This window comes from Monopterus albus, unplaced genomic scaffold (assembly GCF_001952655.1).
Source record: "Monopterus albus unplaced genomic scaffold, M_albus_1.0 scaffold166.1, whole genome shotgun sequence".
Classification (NCBI taxonomy): Eukaryota; Metazoa; Chordata; class Actinopteri; order Synbranchiformes; family Synbranchidae; genus Monopterus; species Monopterus albus.
This window is the reverse complement of record NW_018128046.1, coordinates 2,299,427-2,316,901: the sequence shown is the minus strand read 5'-3', so window position 1 is coordinate 2,316,901 and position 17,475 is coordinate 2,299,427. Positions and strand designations below refer to the sequence as shown.

The 17,475-nt window shown below is 43.5% G+C and overlaps 1 protein-coding gene across 1 annotated transcript in view; it reads right to left on the bottom strand.

The window, feature by feature from the left end:
- Positions 1–1,314: 1,314 nt before the first annotated feature.
- sh3bp5b (SH3-domain binding protein 5b (BTK-associated)) overlaps positions 1,315–17,475 on the bottom strand; it is a 21,712-nt gene continuing 5,551 nt past the window's right edge. Inside the window, exons 4-9 of the mRNA XM_020615497.1 lie at positions 8,868–9,032; positions 8,533–8,663; positions 6,049–6,091; positions 5,188–5,407; positions 4,043–4,375; positions 1,315–2,014 (exon numbers count right to left, since the gene is read on the bottom strand). Of these exons, the coding sequence (XP_020471153.1) occupies positions 1,800–2,014; positions 4,043–4,375; positions 5,188–5,407; positions 6,049–6,091; positions 8,533–8,663; positions 8,868–9,032 (1,107 nt within the window). The 3' untranslated portion in view covers positions 1,315–1,799. The remainder of the gene's footprint in view (positions 2,015–4,042; positions 4,376–5,187; positions 5,408–6,048; positions 6,092–8,532; positions 8,664–8,867; positions 9,033–17,475) is intronic.

Genomic DNA, 17,475 nt, shown 5'->3' with positions numbered 1-17,475 from the left:
TTATATTGAACCACAAAAAAAAAAAAATCTATTAAATGGATTTTAATTATTTTTATATTGCTTCATTAGCCTTTCTAACCAGTTTCCCCCAGACTTTTATGAACAGATGGCTAATTTTACAAACAGTAGTTTTACTTTCCAAAACAAATGAACATGAATGTGTGTTCCAATAAGGAAAACATTAAGAAGCTTTTGAAACTGGAGTAATACAGGTCCGTCGTTGTTTGACCTACAAATGTCCTAGTCATATGTCGGGCTGCAGCTAGCCATTGTCTTCAGTAAGGATTCATCTGTTGATTATTTTTGCAATTACAATAAGCAGTTTATTGTCTGTAAAATGGCAGAAAATAATGAGAACTGAACATTTTTTCGACGTGTCAAACGATCTAAAACCCAGACGTTTAGTTTACAACATAAAACAGAGAAAAGCAGCAAATCCTTACAATTAAGAAGCTCAAAGCAGAAAAGGTTTGTTTTCCCTAAAAGTAAATCAAACAAACAATCCATTATCAAAACGGTTGACTAGTAAGTTTCTTGTGATTGACTAATTGATTAATAGACTAATCACTGCAGCTCTATTGACTGTGGTTAAAGACCATGGCAGCTACACTGAACAGCCGCAACAAGTAGCGGTGACAGGATTATGGCACTAAATGACCTATTTTTAAATTTGTTTTATTATAGAACCATTGAGCTGTTTATCTGTGATGTGATAAAGTACTGCCTCTGTAACATCTATCTATTTTTTTTTTTAATTTTATTTCAATAGTTAGTCTCACTTTAAAGAAGAAAGGAAACACTGCTTTTCAGTCTGGTCACTAAGTTTTTACTGCCATTTGTTGGTTTGTTAACAGCATAGCTCAAAAGTTCTGAATAGATTTTGATGAATTTTTTGGGGAGGTGAATAGAGTCCCTGAACGAATCCATTTTTCATCTTGAATATCTTTCGAACTAATAACATCAGTGTAATTCCAAATACCAGCCGTATGTTTTCATGGTGAAGCAATTGTATTATTAGGGTCAAAATAGGATGGGAATACCACTTTTAGATGTAATGGCATTATGGGGCGGTGATCTCTGAGTGCTGTCTATATCAGCTATAACTATTTGTGATATATTTATGATTATCTGCAGTTGTAATAGTTTTTATATCACTAATGTTCTCTGGCTGTTTACACAGTCATACAAAAAAACTAGGTAAAAAGAAAAGCTTAAATTAACTTTAATTATACATTAGGTAGCTCATGTGGAAAAGGAACAGCTTTAACACTTGAAGCAATTTACATATACAACTTGAGAGAAAACAGGAGTGTATAGAAGTTTAACAGCGGAAATTTATTGAACATCCCCACGACTGACTTTCGTTAACTGTTAAATGAAGCAGAAGACCACCTGTGCATGCTACAGTAAGTGCCAGTGAACAATTCTGATGGAACAATCAAATCACTTATCACAGGTTGTACACAGGCAGCTAGTTCTACTTTAGTGACAGAAGCTTTTCAGCTTTCAGTGGAAACAATGATGATTCTGCTGGACCCATGTCTTTCCTTTCATCACCCTTCACCTAGACTTTTTCAACATAAGTGCTCTTTAGTTCTCAGGCATGAGAGCCCAAAGGTGCAGAGGCCTTCGTAAGACAGGAGTCACACCACAGCTGGGTACAGGTAACCACAGTATAGACACCAACCATGACATTCAGTCTGTTTGACCATGGAGTGTGGGAACGGAGTGCAGTTGTGGCAACTAGCTTATGAACAGTTTATCAGTCTGAATCTCTCTGACAGACTCTCCTGTGTCTCTCAGACTCCTTTGACCAGGACCACCGTCTGCCTGGGCTCGCCCTTCTGGCAGCAGCTGTCTGTGTTTTTGCCATTGTCGGTTCGGGGGCGGCGCAGGTTCAGAAAGCTGAAGCGTGATTCCAGGCTGAAGCTCTTCTTGGTGCTGGAAGTCGAGCAGTTTTTGGTGGCGGTGGGAGCGTTGTCCAAGTCGCCCTCTGTACCTTCTGCCCGGTCGCCTGCAGCACAGGAGAAGGTCAGTGAATTTCTTTTTTTTATGTAGACAGGTGGGCTGTAACTAAGTTTATCTTTTGGTCTCTAAAGCATCAGAAACCAGTGAAAAATACCTGCCACGCTCTCCTAGAGCACAAGGTGACGTCATTAAATGCCTTGGATTTGTCTGGCATCAAATTCTCACATTTCAAAATGTGAAACCATCAGGTTTATGGACATTTTGCTTGAAAATGGCAGATTATTAAAACAGTAGGTCTTTTTTTTTTAATTAGTTGGTCAGTTGGCTCTGATACAGTTTGAATCTCCCTCTTCATCTCTGTGCCCTTGTGAAAAGGCCAAATTTAGATTGAGGACAGGTTTAGGTTTCAGGTAATAAACAACTAAGTGGCATGTGACTTTTTTGTATTATAATTTTGTGTCGTGTCAAGTTGATCTGTTTTTTACAAAGTAGAGTGAACTAACGTTACTTTTTCTAAGGACCCTCAGTTGACCAAACTAGATTTCTCCCAGAGTAGCTCTGCTGGAGTTCAGCTTCTTCCAGTGTGAACTAACTGGTAACTTGCAAAGCTAAGTTAGTTAACACTGTCTCCAGGTGGAGCGCTCGCCCGCTGGCACTTTGACAGGCTCCTCTGTGGAGCAGGAGGCTTTACCCAGAACTGATTTAGCTCATCTCGCTTGGGTTTCTCTTTGTCACTTCTAACAGCATGTGCTGCAGAATGTACAGCCAGTGCTGAGCAGTTCTTATCTTAGAGCTGTTTAGAGCTGCAAGATTAGTCAACACAGAATTAATAAGCAGCTGTTTTGGTCACCAAATAATCATTTGTCATTTTTAAGCTAAAGAGTAAAGACTGGAAGCATTTCTTTGTCATACATGACAGTAAACCGAGTATTTTGGGCTGTTGATCGGACAAAACAAGACATTTAGACGTTAGGTTTCATTTATGGACAAAACAATTAATTAATTAAGAGAGAAAGTAATTGGCAGATTAATGACGATAATTGTTGATTGCAGTCTTATTATTGATTAATCTTTAAATAAAATATACATTCAGTAGTCAGTTTATGAGGAACACCCAGCTCAAACTGAGTCAGCCTAACCCAACAGTGCTGCAGTAAATCCTCCTTCCTGAAGGTGATGATGTTTGGTTTGTGGTTCACCTGTGTGGTCACTGTGCAGGCTGCAGTTTGTGGTGCTGTCCAGCTGCACTGTGTTATACTGAGAGCTGTTTCTGTTATTGTGTCCACCCCATCTGAATCAGTGAGGCTGGGCTACAGACCACAAACATCTCTGTGTAACACAGACTCCAGCCTCCACAGTGATCACACAGGTGAACCGACGCCTCTGCGAAACAATCTGAACACACACTGAACATTCTCACCTGCAGGGAGGAGGATTTATAATAAGTAGTGCTGGGGAAGCTTCAGTGAGAGCGCAGCTTGGCAACGTACCAGTGACTTCACACTGGAAGACGCTGAACCACAGCACAGCTACCCAACAATCTAGGTTGGTTATGTGAAGCTACTGAGGAAAAAGTAGCTCAAAGTACTTTGTAAAACAGCGATCAGCTTGATAATGTACATGTGATAAAAATGATAAAATATAGTACAAAGCCACATGCCAGCAGGAAATGCCATTCAGTGGAGTTTACAGTATTACCTAAGACCTAAACCTGTCCTAAATCAATGACAGCGGACTGTCTGAACAGCTCCTCCTCTCCGTGTTTGTTTTTAACACTGTCACTGGCTGAGATCCAGCTCTTCTAACATGTTATTAGCAAGCTAGTAAGGCTAGCTAAGCTAATGTTAGAGTACATGTAGTTCACTACTCCAACAGTGATTAGAAGACCGTTGGATTAGAGTGCACTGATACATGAGTATAAAGAATAGTTTATAATTTTATAGAGCTGGAGGACAAGCATAACAAACTGTTTGGACAGGGGGAGGGCACTAGAGCCCTGCTGCATTTGATCTGATTACCTAAATGTTGGTCTGGATGTGGAGACACATTTCAGCAGCTATTTTCCATCACCTACCTCTCTCCAGGTCACATTCAGGTGACGACGCTCCGCTACATTCGCTGCGAGGCCCGAGCACCAGCGAGATGAGGCCGAAGTCTGACAGCGACACAGTGCTGGGAAGATCCAGACTGCAAGGCCTGGACACAGGGGTCGGGGAGGACGAGGACGAGGAGACGGGAGTCAGTGACGGGGAGGCAGAGGAGGATGAGCTGACAAAGGGACAGGGTGACAGGAGCTCCTGGGGGCTGCTGGGAAATGAACCCAGACTGCATGTGGAGCGAGTCTCTGAGTCTTCTTCAGACATGATGTTACTGCCACAAACCTCATCATCGAAGCACATAGACGCCACTGAGGGGGAGGAGAGAGGAGAAAGTGAGACAAGAAGGTGGACATGGAGTTACTGCCTGAGAAGGAAGAAAAGGAGGAGATGATGCTCCATTGTGATGAGAGAAAGGGATATAAGGGGGATGGCAGGAAAAGGTGGAGGAGGAGGAAGAGAACAAAGTGCAAGAAGGTGAGATGGAGTGATGGGAGAAGGAACGTAGGAAGTGAAGGAAGTTGAGAATGTAAAAGGGAGCAAGAGAGTGGGGGGGTTAGAGAGGGAAGGGAGAAAGATGGAGGAGAATGAACAATAGAGAGAAGGATGTAGGGTGGAAGGTAAGACATGAGGGGAGAAGAAAAAGGAAGAGTGGAAGACAAGACGGAGGGAGAGAAGGGTGAAAATAGGTCAGAGGAAGAGGGACAGGGAAAGATGAGCAGAAGGAAGAAAAAGGGTGAATAAGTGTGAGCAAACAGATAAAAATAGAACTGAGGCAGTTCTGTCACATCACATCCAGCAGGTGTTGCATTTTCCAACATGAATCAAAGCAATGAACAGCGGCTCTTAATAATCTGCACAGCTCCACGTTTCTTCGTTATAAACGTTAACTGGTAGCATGTAATCGGTGCCTTATCTGCAGTTACCATGGTGACACCATCCTAGTATTCCACATTATATAGACTGATTCCTTCAGCTGTAGACTTGTCGCTATGTGTCCTCCACTGATCTGGATGTTTTCAATGTGTCAAGGTTACACACAGTGACTCGCTTTTACAGCTGAAGTCAACATGACTTAAGACCAAAAGGGTGACGTGACACAGATATGTTGCACTATACTCACTCGATATTTCGTCCGACTCCATCTTCAAGCTCATAAAGTTGTCTCCTGATACACTGTCGCCCTCTGCACCCACACCGCGACCCCGGGGACCCATGGCGGAGCTCCGTCGTCGCTCGTGGATCTCGTCGGAGATCATCTCCAGGTTCCTGAGGGCCGACTTGTACTCTCCTTTGGCCTGGGTCAGCTTGGCCTGTTGCTCGTCCACTGTCTTCTTCAGGTTCTGGAGGAGAGTAGGAGTGTTGTGATGAACAATAGACGACAATGCTATTGGACTCAGAGCACACTAATAAACATCCACAGAGACTAACAAAACCACTCCAAACATTTGGTGAACAGTTCTTGTGATTTGATTTTTTTTTAAACTGATGTTTTCTCAGTAATACAATTCTCTGCCAAGCTCCACTAAATTCCAGCACGACACCTGGACTGAAAAAACTATTAAAACCTGCCCTCATGTCAAGTCTCGTGATTTACTTGTAAGGCATGCATCGGTATGTGTGAGGTGAAAGTGCTCTGGACAGTCAACCATTTAATTCTGGCAGCATTTTCTCTCAAGATGAAATCAAACGAGGTCTGGAGACACTGCCACCAACGCTGGACTTGTTACTTCTTAGTTAATGCTGATTAGATATTGTCAGACTCTCTGTTGCACAGCACCCACTCATGTTAATTGTGCTCTTTGTTTTAAACACTTCCAACAGCTGTGATCTGAGCTTGAGTAAATCTCCAGTGTGATTCCAGTCTGAAGCACACAGACCTTTCTACACTACAGGGGACAAACCTCAACACTGTGGTGTGGTCAAGGTATTTAACTCTTGATGAAGATCCAACAGTGCTACATAAACCGCAGCGGTCACGTACCTCCAGCTGCAGATAGTACTTCGTCTTCATCTCAAAGTAGGGCCTGCGGAGGAGGAGGAGAGTGAGATTAGATAAGAGAGGGAAAACAGCAACCCATAAAAGAGCACTATCCAACATCATCACCATGGCAACCTGGAGGACGATGGGGAGATAACGGGGCTGTGATGTTGGATGAGTGAACAGATTAATACCCTGCTGAGGCAACACACAGCAAGGCTGGATCCAGACCGGGGGAAAAAAAAAAACCATGTACTGAACCAAGTGCTGGAAATTACCAGAGTTAAACATCCCTGTTTACTTCACTGGCTTTTAGTCTTTACCGTCGACACATTTCCTGATGCACCACCTCTAGGTTTAAGAAACTGTGATGGGCATGTTTGACCGTTTCCTGATGGACTATTTTCTCAGTTAATTAGAGAAAATAATTTACCTTTTTTTTATATAAATATTTAGACACAGTGGAAAAAATCTGAAGTCTAACCATTTCTTCCACTTTAACGTACAAAAATCTGATCTTTAACTAAAAGTCCAAAGCTGAGCAGCAGGCGATCTGAGAAATGCAGGACAAAAATATGACTGACACTTTTAAAGCACACGAGGAATGAGCAGAATCTGCTGAAATACTGAGGGGAACAGCTGTGTCATTTACCCTGTGATGTGGAGAGGAGAGACTCATGACTGTTCCAGATTTACCCAGACTTCTCCTTTAAACACCTGACTGCCTGCTGAAAACAGACCAGTGTGGCTATAATGTGGTTATGGCTGAGACCAGGTTTCGCTGCTGTGCAGAGCAGCCACCCTGAGCTAAATAGAGGAGGGCGATGCGATACTGACACGCTCAGTGGTGGAAGAACTACAGAAATGACTAACGTTAAAAGTAGCAATATCACAGTGTAAAAATACTTTTACAAGAAGAAGTCTTGCATCAAAATATACTTAAAGTACCAAAAGTAAAAGTACTCATTATGCAGAATAGCTAATTTTCCATTTATATACATCATATTTTTGGATTATATTATTGTGTACATCACATTTAATGCTGCAGCTCATCAAGGTGGACCTCATTTTAACTACCTTACTTGCTTATAATTTAAAGTACTGCTGGGTATTTTATGAATTTCCCACCAGGGGTCAATAAAGCCTGGCAATTATATTGTATTTTGTATAATTATTCTGATTCTGAAAAGTAACTAAAGTTATCAAATAAACGCAGTGAGTAAAAAGTACAATACTTGCGTCTAAAATGTCATTAAGTACGGATATCTCAACATTGTACTCAAGTATTTTCCAATTCTATTCTATTCAATTTTATTTGTATAGCGCCAAATCACAACATAAGTTGTCTAAGGACACTTTACAAAGTAAGGTCTAGACCCACGTACTTTCCACCACTGGATGAACGTTACAGTAAAGACACCAGCCCACATCAGGGTGGAACGTCTGGATGTGTTTAAACCTGCCTAGACAACCAGAAACCACATGGTCACCTCAGACGATTCCACCTCATCAGACCGGTTTTCAGCATCTGATTCAAGCGTGATGGAGAGAGACACTGTCCTGGAACCCGAGTGTGTGAGAGTGAGACGCATGACTCATCTAACGAACCTGTTGATGGGACTGGCACAAGGCTTTCCTTCTCTGTCTGCTGACATCCCCCACTAACAGCCGGTCGTGTGCTGACAGCCTGCAGTTCGCCACCTCGCTGTGACCACATGCTGCTGCAGTAACACGACCGATGCCAAATATTAGACCAGGACAGAAACAACAACAAGCTGTTGTTGTATTACTGCAGTACAACTTCTGTTCTCCAGAACAGATCTGACAAAACTCTGCTGCGTGAACTGTAGTTCTTGGCTTCAGCTAGCCAATTAGCCAGCAGGGAGAGCAGCTAAATTCCACTGAGCGGAAATGTGGGAAACTGTCAAACCACCGGTGATACAAACTGCACTATACAGCAGAATGGGAACATCCCAGGTCCCATAAGCACCGTCGGTTCCCTCGCTTGCATTTCAGTCCTGCCCACATAAGGTGCAAGAAAAACATGAAAGAAGAAAGAACTGGAGGAAACATGTTATTAGTGACATGAGACGTCCTTTCCTCAGATCCTTCATCAGACGTGTCTAATCACCAACTGATTTCTGATAAAGGGGCGTGTCAGTTCACAAAACACTTCCACAAATACTGGTCTTGTGGATTCTCGGTTATGGATCCTCCAGCACCGTCTTCGCTCCTACGTCCTCAGTTGACCAGAACTTTGTCATATTCTGACTTTTTGTAATATTACAACGTAACAGGACATTTCACAACTTTTCTCAACATGTGTCTCGATGTTATTCTAAAACTCTGACCACACTACAGTAACACTCCAGCACTAACATGGCCCGGTATGGATTTTACAGGTTACAATGCCATGAGCAGCCACATTAATAAACACATCATCCTGACGCAGGCGTCAGCGGCGCTCCCACTGACTGGGGCTCTTACTTGGACTTGTTGATGGTGCGTCTGAGTTTCTTCTCCAGCTGCTTCATATGGCCAGTCGCTGCTGTGTATTTGGCCGCTGTCTCCTTGTGCACCAGCTCGCTCCTGGTCTTGGACTGCTCTGCCTCCATCACCTGTAACAGCCAATCAGATATCACCATCAGCCACACACCGAGGCCAAACGATGTGCTGTCAGTGTAGGGGAGTACATGAAGGATAACAACAAGTTGGCTGAGAATGTCCGTTTTCAAAAGAAACAAATGGGGAATGTTCATGTACGCAAGTGAAATGTAGAGATATAATGGTGTCAGATCAATTCCCCCTCTCCCCCTCCTCACCCGCTGGGTGGCGTGGTTCAGCATCTCCTGCCAGGCAGAGTCAAACTGCCGGTTGTCCTCCTCCAGGAGCCGCTGCTCGGCCAGGGAGATGGTCTCCTTCGCCGCCCGCAGGACCTCGGTGGCTCTCTGGAAGTCCTGGGTGGCCTTCTGGGCCTCCAGCTGAGTCTGAGGGCAACACATAGAAGGTCACATGATCACAGCTGTTGTCAGTCAGTCCAATCACAGTTTAACAATTCCAGTAGCAACACCATTATGGACCACGCGAGTCTGCAGGATGTCTCTGTATTAAACCTTTTATCATTTTAAAAATCCATCAATACTTTTTGTGATGTTGTAATAAATTTTGTTGTTGCCTGAGGAAACCTTCAGTCAGCCCACCGTGTCAACGTTATGCCTGCAGACCCTATTTACAGCTACAATATACCTGTTACCTACAGTTAGATGGATCTGAGTCACTGTGGTTAACGAGGGGCAAACGGGTCAAACTATTTCATCATGATCTGAACAGAGAAATCACTTCCTAAATGTTACATCTGTTGGTTATGGAGCAGTGACTCGTTAATAACAACGAGGGCTCCATCATCTTTGTCTTCACGTCTGCCGCTGCTTGTGAATATTCAGACTGCATTCTACAACATCTTCATGAACCCGCTGTGGTGCTGCACACAATAAGGAGTCGTCATCAGATCGAGTTTGTAGAAAGCAAATCTTGGTTTTGTATTAAAGGTTGTTGCTGTCCCTCATTTTTCTGCTGGGTTGTCTCAGGAGAAACTACTGTTCTCCTCATCTGCAATGTACTTTTCATTAAGTTTAACATCTGGAGAATGGAATAGAAGTTCTAGTTCTTCGTGTAAGAAGCCTGAATGATGACTGAGTTTGGGCATCACCATTCTGTGTTTAGAATTTTCCAAAAATATGTTAGGACTGGAACCAACACCTGTTTTAATTACAGTTTAATATACCAATTTTTCCCCAATTACTAATCAAACATTACGTCGCCAAAATGCCAGACCAACTTTCCCAGAGACTGACATATGGATAGCACTTCTTTTGTTCAAACAATAGTCTAAAACGCAAATATTTCCAACTGACACGACAGAGAAAAGTAGGAAATCCTCACATTTCAGAATCAAGGAATATTTGTCTCTTTTGCTTGAGAAATAACTTTGACCATCAAAGTAACATGGCTGCTTCACTCCAGAAACTCGTGCATAAAGTACTTTGTGTTATTGAGTTTTAAGTCTACAAAAACTTCATAAACGCACAGTGAAGCAGAGACCTGGCCAACAATTACCCAGATGAGATTTTTAAGAATAGGAACTTTACAGCATGAAGGCCGAACAGCAAAGCTCACTGTTGTCCTGCTGGAGAGCTGCGTTACCCAAGACGTCACTGACATCACTCATCTGATTCACATGAAGCTGTAAACACGATTCAGCTGCTGACACAAGATAAGGCTGTTGTTTCCTGAGCAAAGGCCTCAGAGCGAAGGCAGAGGTTTGACTCTGTGCACAGCTACAGTAATCACCACATGCAACGGATGCAGGACCAGAGTCAGACTTCTCACTCATGTACGCGTTTTCAAGCGCAGGTCATAATGAAATACTTTACTTTTTTTGCAAAATTTACTAATAAACATCCAAATTAAAGGTAAACAATATTTAAATGAAAGAACAAAAGCATGTGACAACACTTCCTCTGGTCAGAAACATTTTAGCAATTTAGCTAGAAAATGAAAAACAATCAATTATCAAAATTTGATAAAAGAATTAATCCATGCAGCTCCAGATAAAACAGACAGGGATGCCTCTGTTTTTGGCTCATGAGTGAAGGAAACATCTGACAAACTGGTGTAAAGACGTCGTCCTCACAGTGTTGCCCACAATGACTCTGCACAGCCACAGATTAAAAAAAACAACCCAAGTATAAAACTAAGATGGAGAAGGAGTGACAACACTCTGTCTCAGTGTAAACTGTTCTGTGTCCCCTCTGTTGTCTCTGTGTTTACTGCACGTTTGTGTGTAGGAAGGTGTCAGCAGCACTAAACGAATCCTCACCTTCCCTCTACTTGTGTGTTAGCGGGAGCTGACGGCACTGACCTCCACCTTCTGCTCTGGGAGAGACAGCGCGGCGTGTGCAATTATAGAGGATGTCAGACTTGAGCAAAGACATTACATGAAGTGATGAATCATTGCAGACGCCTTGCAGTAAATCCCAGCGATCTGCCTGAGAGCATCACAAGCATTCTAACATCTTAAAGCAAAAACTGTCCGAACTCTGCTGCCTGTTCCTGCCCTGCTCTCTCCACCTCCATCTCTACAGGGCTCAGCTGGAGCCACACAGAGGCCCAGAGTCCACGCAGCATTAAATCTCTTCACAGAGACGACACAGTGCAAAAATAAGAAACGGCTGAAGAAAACTGAGGCTGTCTTCACAGTAAACAGTTCTGTTCAGAAAACAGACTGGTTTTACTTAGACTGAACTTCTGCGTACCGTGTAATCAAAGCAAAACTTTGTGCACGAGTTTTATAAATGAAATCAAAATGCACAAAATAAAAGCACCTTACAGAAAAGTAAATCACAACAACAGACAAACAAGTAAACACAGTGTGAAAACCATGAAGTTGACATTTCATTCCTGTTAATCCTAGTTTTCTCTTAGTGGTGTCAACATGTCAGCTGCAGGCACGTCACACGTCAACGCTTCATCCTTCAGCCGGCGTTCAAAACCAACGCCAACGTGAGAGAGTAAAGGAGAAGGTGAACGAGGGAGAGATGAGCGGCAGGAACAGAAGGCAAATCAAAGCTGCGGGAAGTAAAAAATAAAAAGACAAAACACCGTCAGGCATTGTTGACTCGTTTGTGCTGCATGGTCAAAAGTAAGCGGACACATGAACATTACAGCTATGTGTGATCTGCAGTCAGGAAAGAGCACAGAGACAAGACACTGGACAATAACAGGCTGTGACAACAGCTACTCTGCTACACAACTGCAAAGCTCCCCCAAGAACGTGAATTCTCATTTAAACTCACAAACAATTTATCTATCTACCGTTCTAATTCATACAGAAGTTGTTTGAGAAAAGAGAAACACCGAGAACAAAATCCTACATTTGGACGAGACGGAGGAAGGACAGATGGACATGGACTGACGTCCACAGAGCTCCTGATGAAGTAGCTACTCTCACTCAGCACACAGTTTACCATTTACTTGCCATTTTTTTGTATTTACTGCTGCTCGTTAATAGTTGATCTGAGTGCAACTAATTTTTCAGCATTAGATGAGAATATGTTGCTTTTTGTCTCAACATTATAGTGACCTGGACATGTATGGATGCAAATCCTTGGTTGGACTAAAAAAAATCTCCTTGGGCTTCAGGAAACAGGCATTTCTCAGTGTTTATTGATATTTTATCCACTGAACGACTGAGACCATTATCAGTTAGATGAATCCCTTAATTATTGCTTCCACTCACACTCACGATGTCAACGTTTAAACCGGTAAATTTAAACTAATCTTAATGAGAACAATAGGCAGAGACAAACGATTACAACCCATCGACATCACAAACCGCTCCTGTCCCGACACCAAGACTCGGTCCAGCTTGGTCTTTCCATTACTGGCTGCTGTCAGTAGGCTGCCCTGCTCCTTTGGACATAACAGCCCTACTGTGTTTTGTGCATGTGGTTGCAGCTGTGTTGAAAGAGGACATGACTTCCCCCAACTGTCACCACAATGATGACAGATCGTGGCTGTGGGAAATGTCATTTTTAATGCTGTAGCCGTTCCCTTCAGTGGGACCAACACAGCAACGTACTGACAGGGTGACAGAGCAACTTCCGTCTCCACGGCCTGGTCTACAAAGGTGTGTCACCACAGCCGATCACTTCTGCTTTCAACAGTGTGTGCGCTGCACCACACTGACTGTGCATGACGAGAACATCTCAGTTCTCTATTTTCGATCTTTTAGTCCAACTCTCGTTTTCATTTCCTCCATCCCCTTCCCGGAGAATCTTTTCCACTTCCATCTCTGCTCAGTTGTTTGTGTTCCTGTCTTTCTCCACCTTCTCTTCCCATCACTGTTCCAGTTTTTCCTCCTCCCTCCCTTTCACCCTCTCCCTCTCTCTCTCTCTCCTTCTGTTTCTATTTTTACCCACCTCTCCCTTTCCTTTCTTTCTCCCCGTCACTTCCTATATCCCACTTAATCTCTCTTGCTTGCCACATATCTGCCTGCCGGCCTTTTTCCCATCTCGTTTAACTTTGCCTTTCTGTTCCTCCTCAGCGTTGCTTCTCCTCTCACTCCCTCTTATTCACTTTCCCACATCTTAATCACTGTGCTTCCACCCTGTGAAATGTTCAGAGACAAGCCTCCGGGGGGAGGCTGAGAGTAAGTAATACAGGAGAGTCCCTCTCAGAGCCGCTGCATGTGGAGAAACAGTTTGGCTCTGTGGGTGCTTCAGTTATTACACCAGCTTTAACTTGTTAAGTCAAACGAGAAATGGAAAAAGAAGCATGAAGACAGGGAGGACAACGGGTAGCACACATGAACACCCGGGTATCACTTGGATCTTTTCGGTTCAGTCTTTCTTACCGATGCTTATGAAATCCTGTTTTCATTTAGGCAGAAAATTTGAAAGATGATAAAAAGCAGAAACAGTTTTTTCAAACTTGTTGTGTTGAAATGTGTCATTTGCATAAGAGATGTAATTGATTACATCCACATGTCATTTCAGCCTTAAATAAATATCTCAATTGTCTCTTATGCAGAAAGTAAATGAGAAAAGAGAACGGGCCCAATTAAAGTTATTAAGGAGACAGATCAAATTCCTCCTTGATCCGTGGGCCAAACAAAAAACAGCCCTTGTCCAACAAGAGGAAATCGAACCAGCAGCACTTCATCCTTATTTTTAAATTTCTATTACTACCAAAAATAAATAAATAAATCCAACAATGTATCAGCTTTGACATATCAAACACAGCACCGTTCCACGTCCTTCACAGTCAAATAACAGAGAACAGACTGAACATCAGTCGGGTCTTAACATGAAACTAGCTGAATATGAATATTCAGACTTGCATAAATACAGTATATTATCAGTGCCGTCAGTCGAACGCCCGTAGTGGCCTTCAAAACCTCGTAAAATGACAAAGGAAGAGAGATAGGAGCAGAGACAGAAAGGACAGTGAGGCGTGTCCTCATCAGTCAGAGCTGTCGAACAAAGATGTTCTCGGGAAATGAGCCGTTAGATCATACAAAAGGCTTTTCCATTGACCTTCAGAGATCCTGTAACATGCTCAGACTTCAAAGTCTGTATCTCACATTTTGTCCCGTTAGATGTCCTGCCATGTGCATGGTTGTCCTTCATTCACCCAGGAAGGAACAGCCTGAAGACCCTTCTTTACATTCATGATGCTGCAGTGCTCAGAGGGATCACAGCAGACTGATACAGGAGACCTTCACCCAGACAAACCAAAGCCTGTCTGTCTGCACCAATTAACACAAGAAAAGGACGGAGTGTAGGAAACAGTGGCTGCTTTCAAAATGACCTGATTTGCCAGTTTTCAAGGAAACTGGATTATTTTCAGCTCTGCTCCTCGATCAAGGCTGGCAATTAATTTCCTCCAAAGAGGAAGAACGATTTGGGAATGTCTATCAAAGACAGCCATACGAGCGATGTAAACACACCGTCCTTTGTGTCCCAGTGTGCCTGACTAGTCTGAGCAAACCCGAACGTGATGTCCATGTTTATTTAAGGAGAGAGGTGAACGAACTGCGAGTGGCTGAGATTCTGGGCTGAATGAACCACAGATGAGTTCAGCAGCGGTCAGAAGTCAGATGCATCCAGACTTAGGACGAGTGCTGCAGCTGTGTTGAGAGGGAAAGCTGTAACAAGGACAGGCTGAGTCGACTGGTACGGGCGTGCTACATGTGAATGAGCATCACCAAAGCTTCTTATGCTGGGACTGTTGGTTCTTGAAGACCACATCATGAGCGTGCACGTCGGAGCATTTGAACTGACTAAGGATCAGAGCGGTAAGCAGATGAGAAAAATGAAGATGTGAACTTTGAGGCCAGGAAAAAGAAAAGCGCCATTTAGCTTCACATCTTCTCTTTCTATGTGAAAACGCTGTCACACTTCACTGAACGTTCTTACCGAGTCATAGTCAAGAGCACAAAACAAAACCCACACCCAACCACAGCGCTCCGTCAGAGCTGCTGCAGCAATGTGCCTGTCAGAGCTGTTATGTAACAACGGACAGGCCGGTGGCATCGCAACGCAAAACAACACACACACACACACAGCATCCCAGGTGGTCAAAGGACCAGATGGCTTTGACCTTGCAGCAGTTTCCTTAGCCTCCCTCCCCTGAATCCCCAAACCCCTCCACCACTGACTCCATCAGCACCGTTCACGGTGGCTTAAGTCTGGTGTGCACGGCCTGCCAAGAACACAAGAGAGGAAGAATTTACAGGGAAGAGCGATATCTGAGGATGCCATGTAATTAATGAATTGTTTTGTGCAACACAATGGCTAACTACACATAACTAACCCCCCACCACTCCCCCAGCTCCATGTTCAACATTTCTTCCTCTTATTTCCTTCCAGGACAGGACGCTGCCACCTTTGAGTTGCTTTTTGAAGCTTTGAATATTTAAACCAAGTTTTGTTTGTACTGTAAAACCCCCACTGTAGTGAATGATGTATTTACTTTTCCCTTTTGATTTGAAATACAAAATGTTTAAGGTACAAACTAAAGATCCTGCCTATCGACAAAGAGCCAACACAGTTACATCCATTTTCTCGCTCTCTCTCACTTTGTCCTTCTCTTCCCGTCTCCAATCTCTCGGCCTACACTCCAGCTGCATCACATCTCTCTCTCCAAATCTAGCGTATCATCATCTCAGCAGCTGAGGATCTGCCCAGTGTTTCCATCTTGCGTCCCCTCATTCTCTCCCTAATCCTCTGGCATCTGTTTACCCTTGGGCCACCATCACTGAGGACAAGCCAACATCTGTGCATGACAAACAGGAGGTGGTCGAGTTTAATCTCAGCACAAAAGAGCACACAGTCATCTGTGTCCAAGACATCCAAGGCTAACAGGTTAACCTCGTGGTTTCAGAGCAGTTCGGAGAAGGGTTACAATGTTCCTGACGACACTAAAAACTCTCTCTGATTGTGTCCTTGTAGCATAAACGCACACGTAATTGCAGACGCCTTTAGAAAGCAGAGAAAATCCACCCTGGCTTTTGCACCTCCAGACAAGTGGCTCTCTGTTTGGCTTCTGCTTGAGCTCTCTTAGCTAAGGGTGCAGAGGTCTCCAAGAGCCTTTTTGTGCTGTAGGTGGTATCATTTGCACAGAGGACACTTGGCATTGGGGGTGTTGGGGTTTCTTGGCTGGTCAGTAGCCCCAGTTTATTTTTCATCTGACAAACCTTCACCAGGGAGATCAATGTGAAAAAGTGATACTTTATTTGAATCATTTTTTAATGAAGTACTTTTTAAAAATACTTAAAACAAAGTCTTATTTTATTATGAAGGGGATCCAGTGAAGAAGCCCTTACAGCTCTCCTGCTCGGTGCCTCACTCGTGAATCATTAGCTGCCAGCCAGATACCTGATATGCAAATGCTGATTATCCTACGGTCTCAGGCGCACAGGCCTGATTCTTATCCTCTACCTGGGTCTTTTGACTCCGCCTGTCGCTGAACCTCTGGTTCACCCGGGGCGCTACCTGCTGCTTATCTACTTCCACAAATAAATCGGTTCTTATCAACCTGAGTGGGAGAGCGAGAGAGAGGTTTTCTGAACAGGCAAAGAAAATAATGAGTCAAAATAAATATTGTGCAAACAGCACCTACAGGTGTTCCACCTTTGATCACTTACAACAACAAATTCTGTCTGCAGTTGGAAAAGACCGTGTTACAGAAACCTGTGAAGCATCAGAGACAACTGGGCCCAGTTGACCCTAAAACCTTGAGCCCCATGGTCTTACCAGATTTCTCCCCTTACCTTGAAACCACCGTAGACATAAACCTCATGTTTGTGTCATCTTAAGCATTTAACCATGTTTAAAAAATGTTCCTGCTCTCAAAGCAGAGCTGTAATTTAAAAATGAATGATAAAATTAAAATGGAATCATCATCCCGTCACAGAGACTGAAGCCACCATGAGGACAAACCTAATTAAGGGGTTGGAAGCTCATTATCTTAGTCAGTCTGCCATAAAGACACTTCTGTTCCATGCTTCCATTCAAAGCTCACCCTGAACACAAATGTAGTTTAAAGGCTGAACGTTTAAGCAGTGCAACTGAGCCGAGCTCCTCATGTTTCACACCTCAGCATGTCACTGTCCACCGTTAACAAAACCCTCAGACGTCTCATCTCAAGGTTCCTCGAGGGTTTAGGGTGCTGATTTCAAACTGTTTCACTTGGAGGAAAGCACGAACCCTGCTGCATCTTGGATCTGCTGCATTTCAAATTCTCCTTCTCATCCTCCTCTTCATACTTCGAAGTGCCACCCTATGCTTCCTCCTTTATTGCCTGCTTTATTCCCAGGTCTAAAACATTTACACCTTTCCTCACTCCTCTGCCGTACCTGGCCTTTCC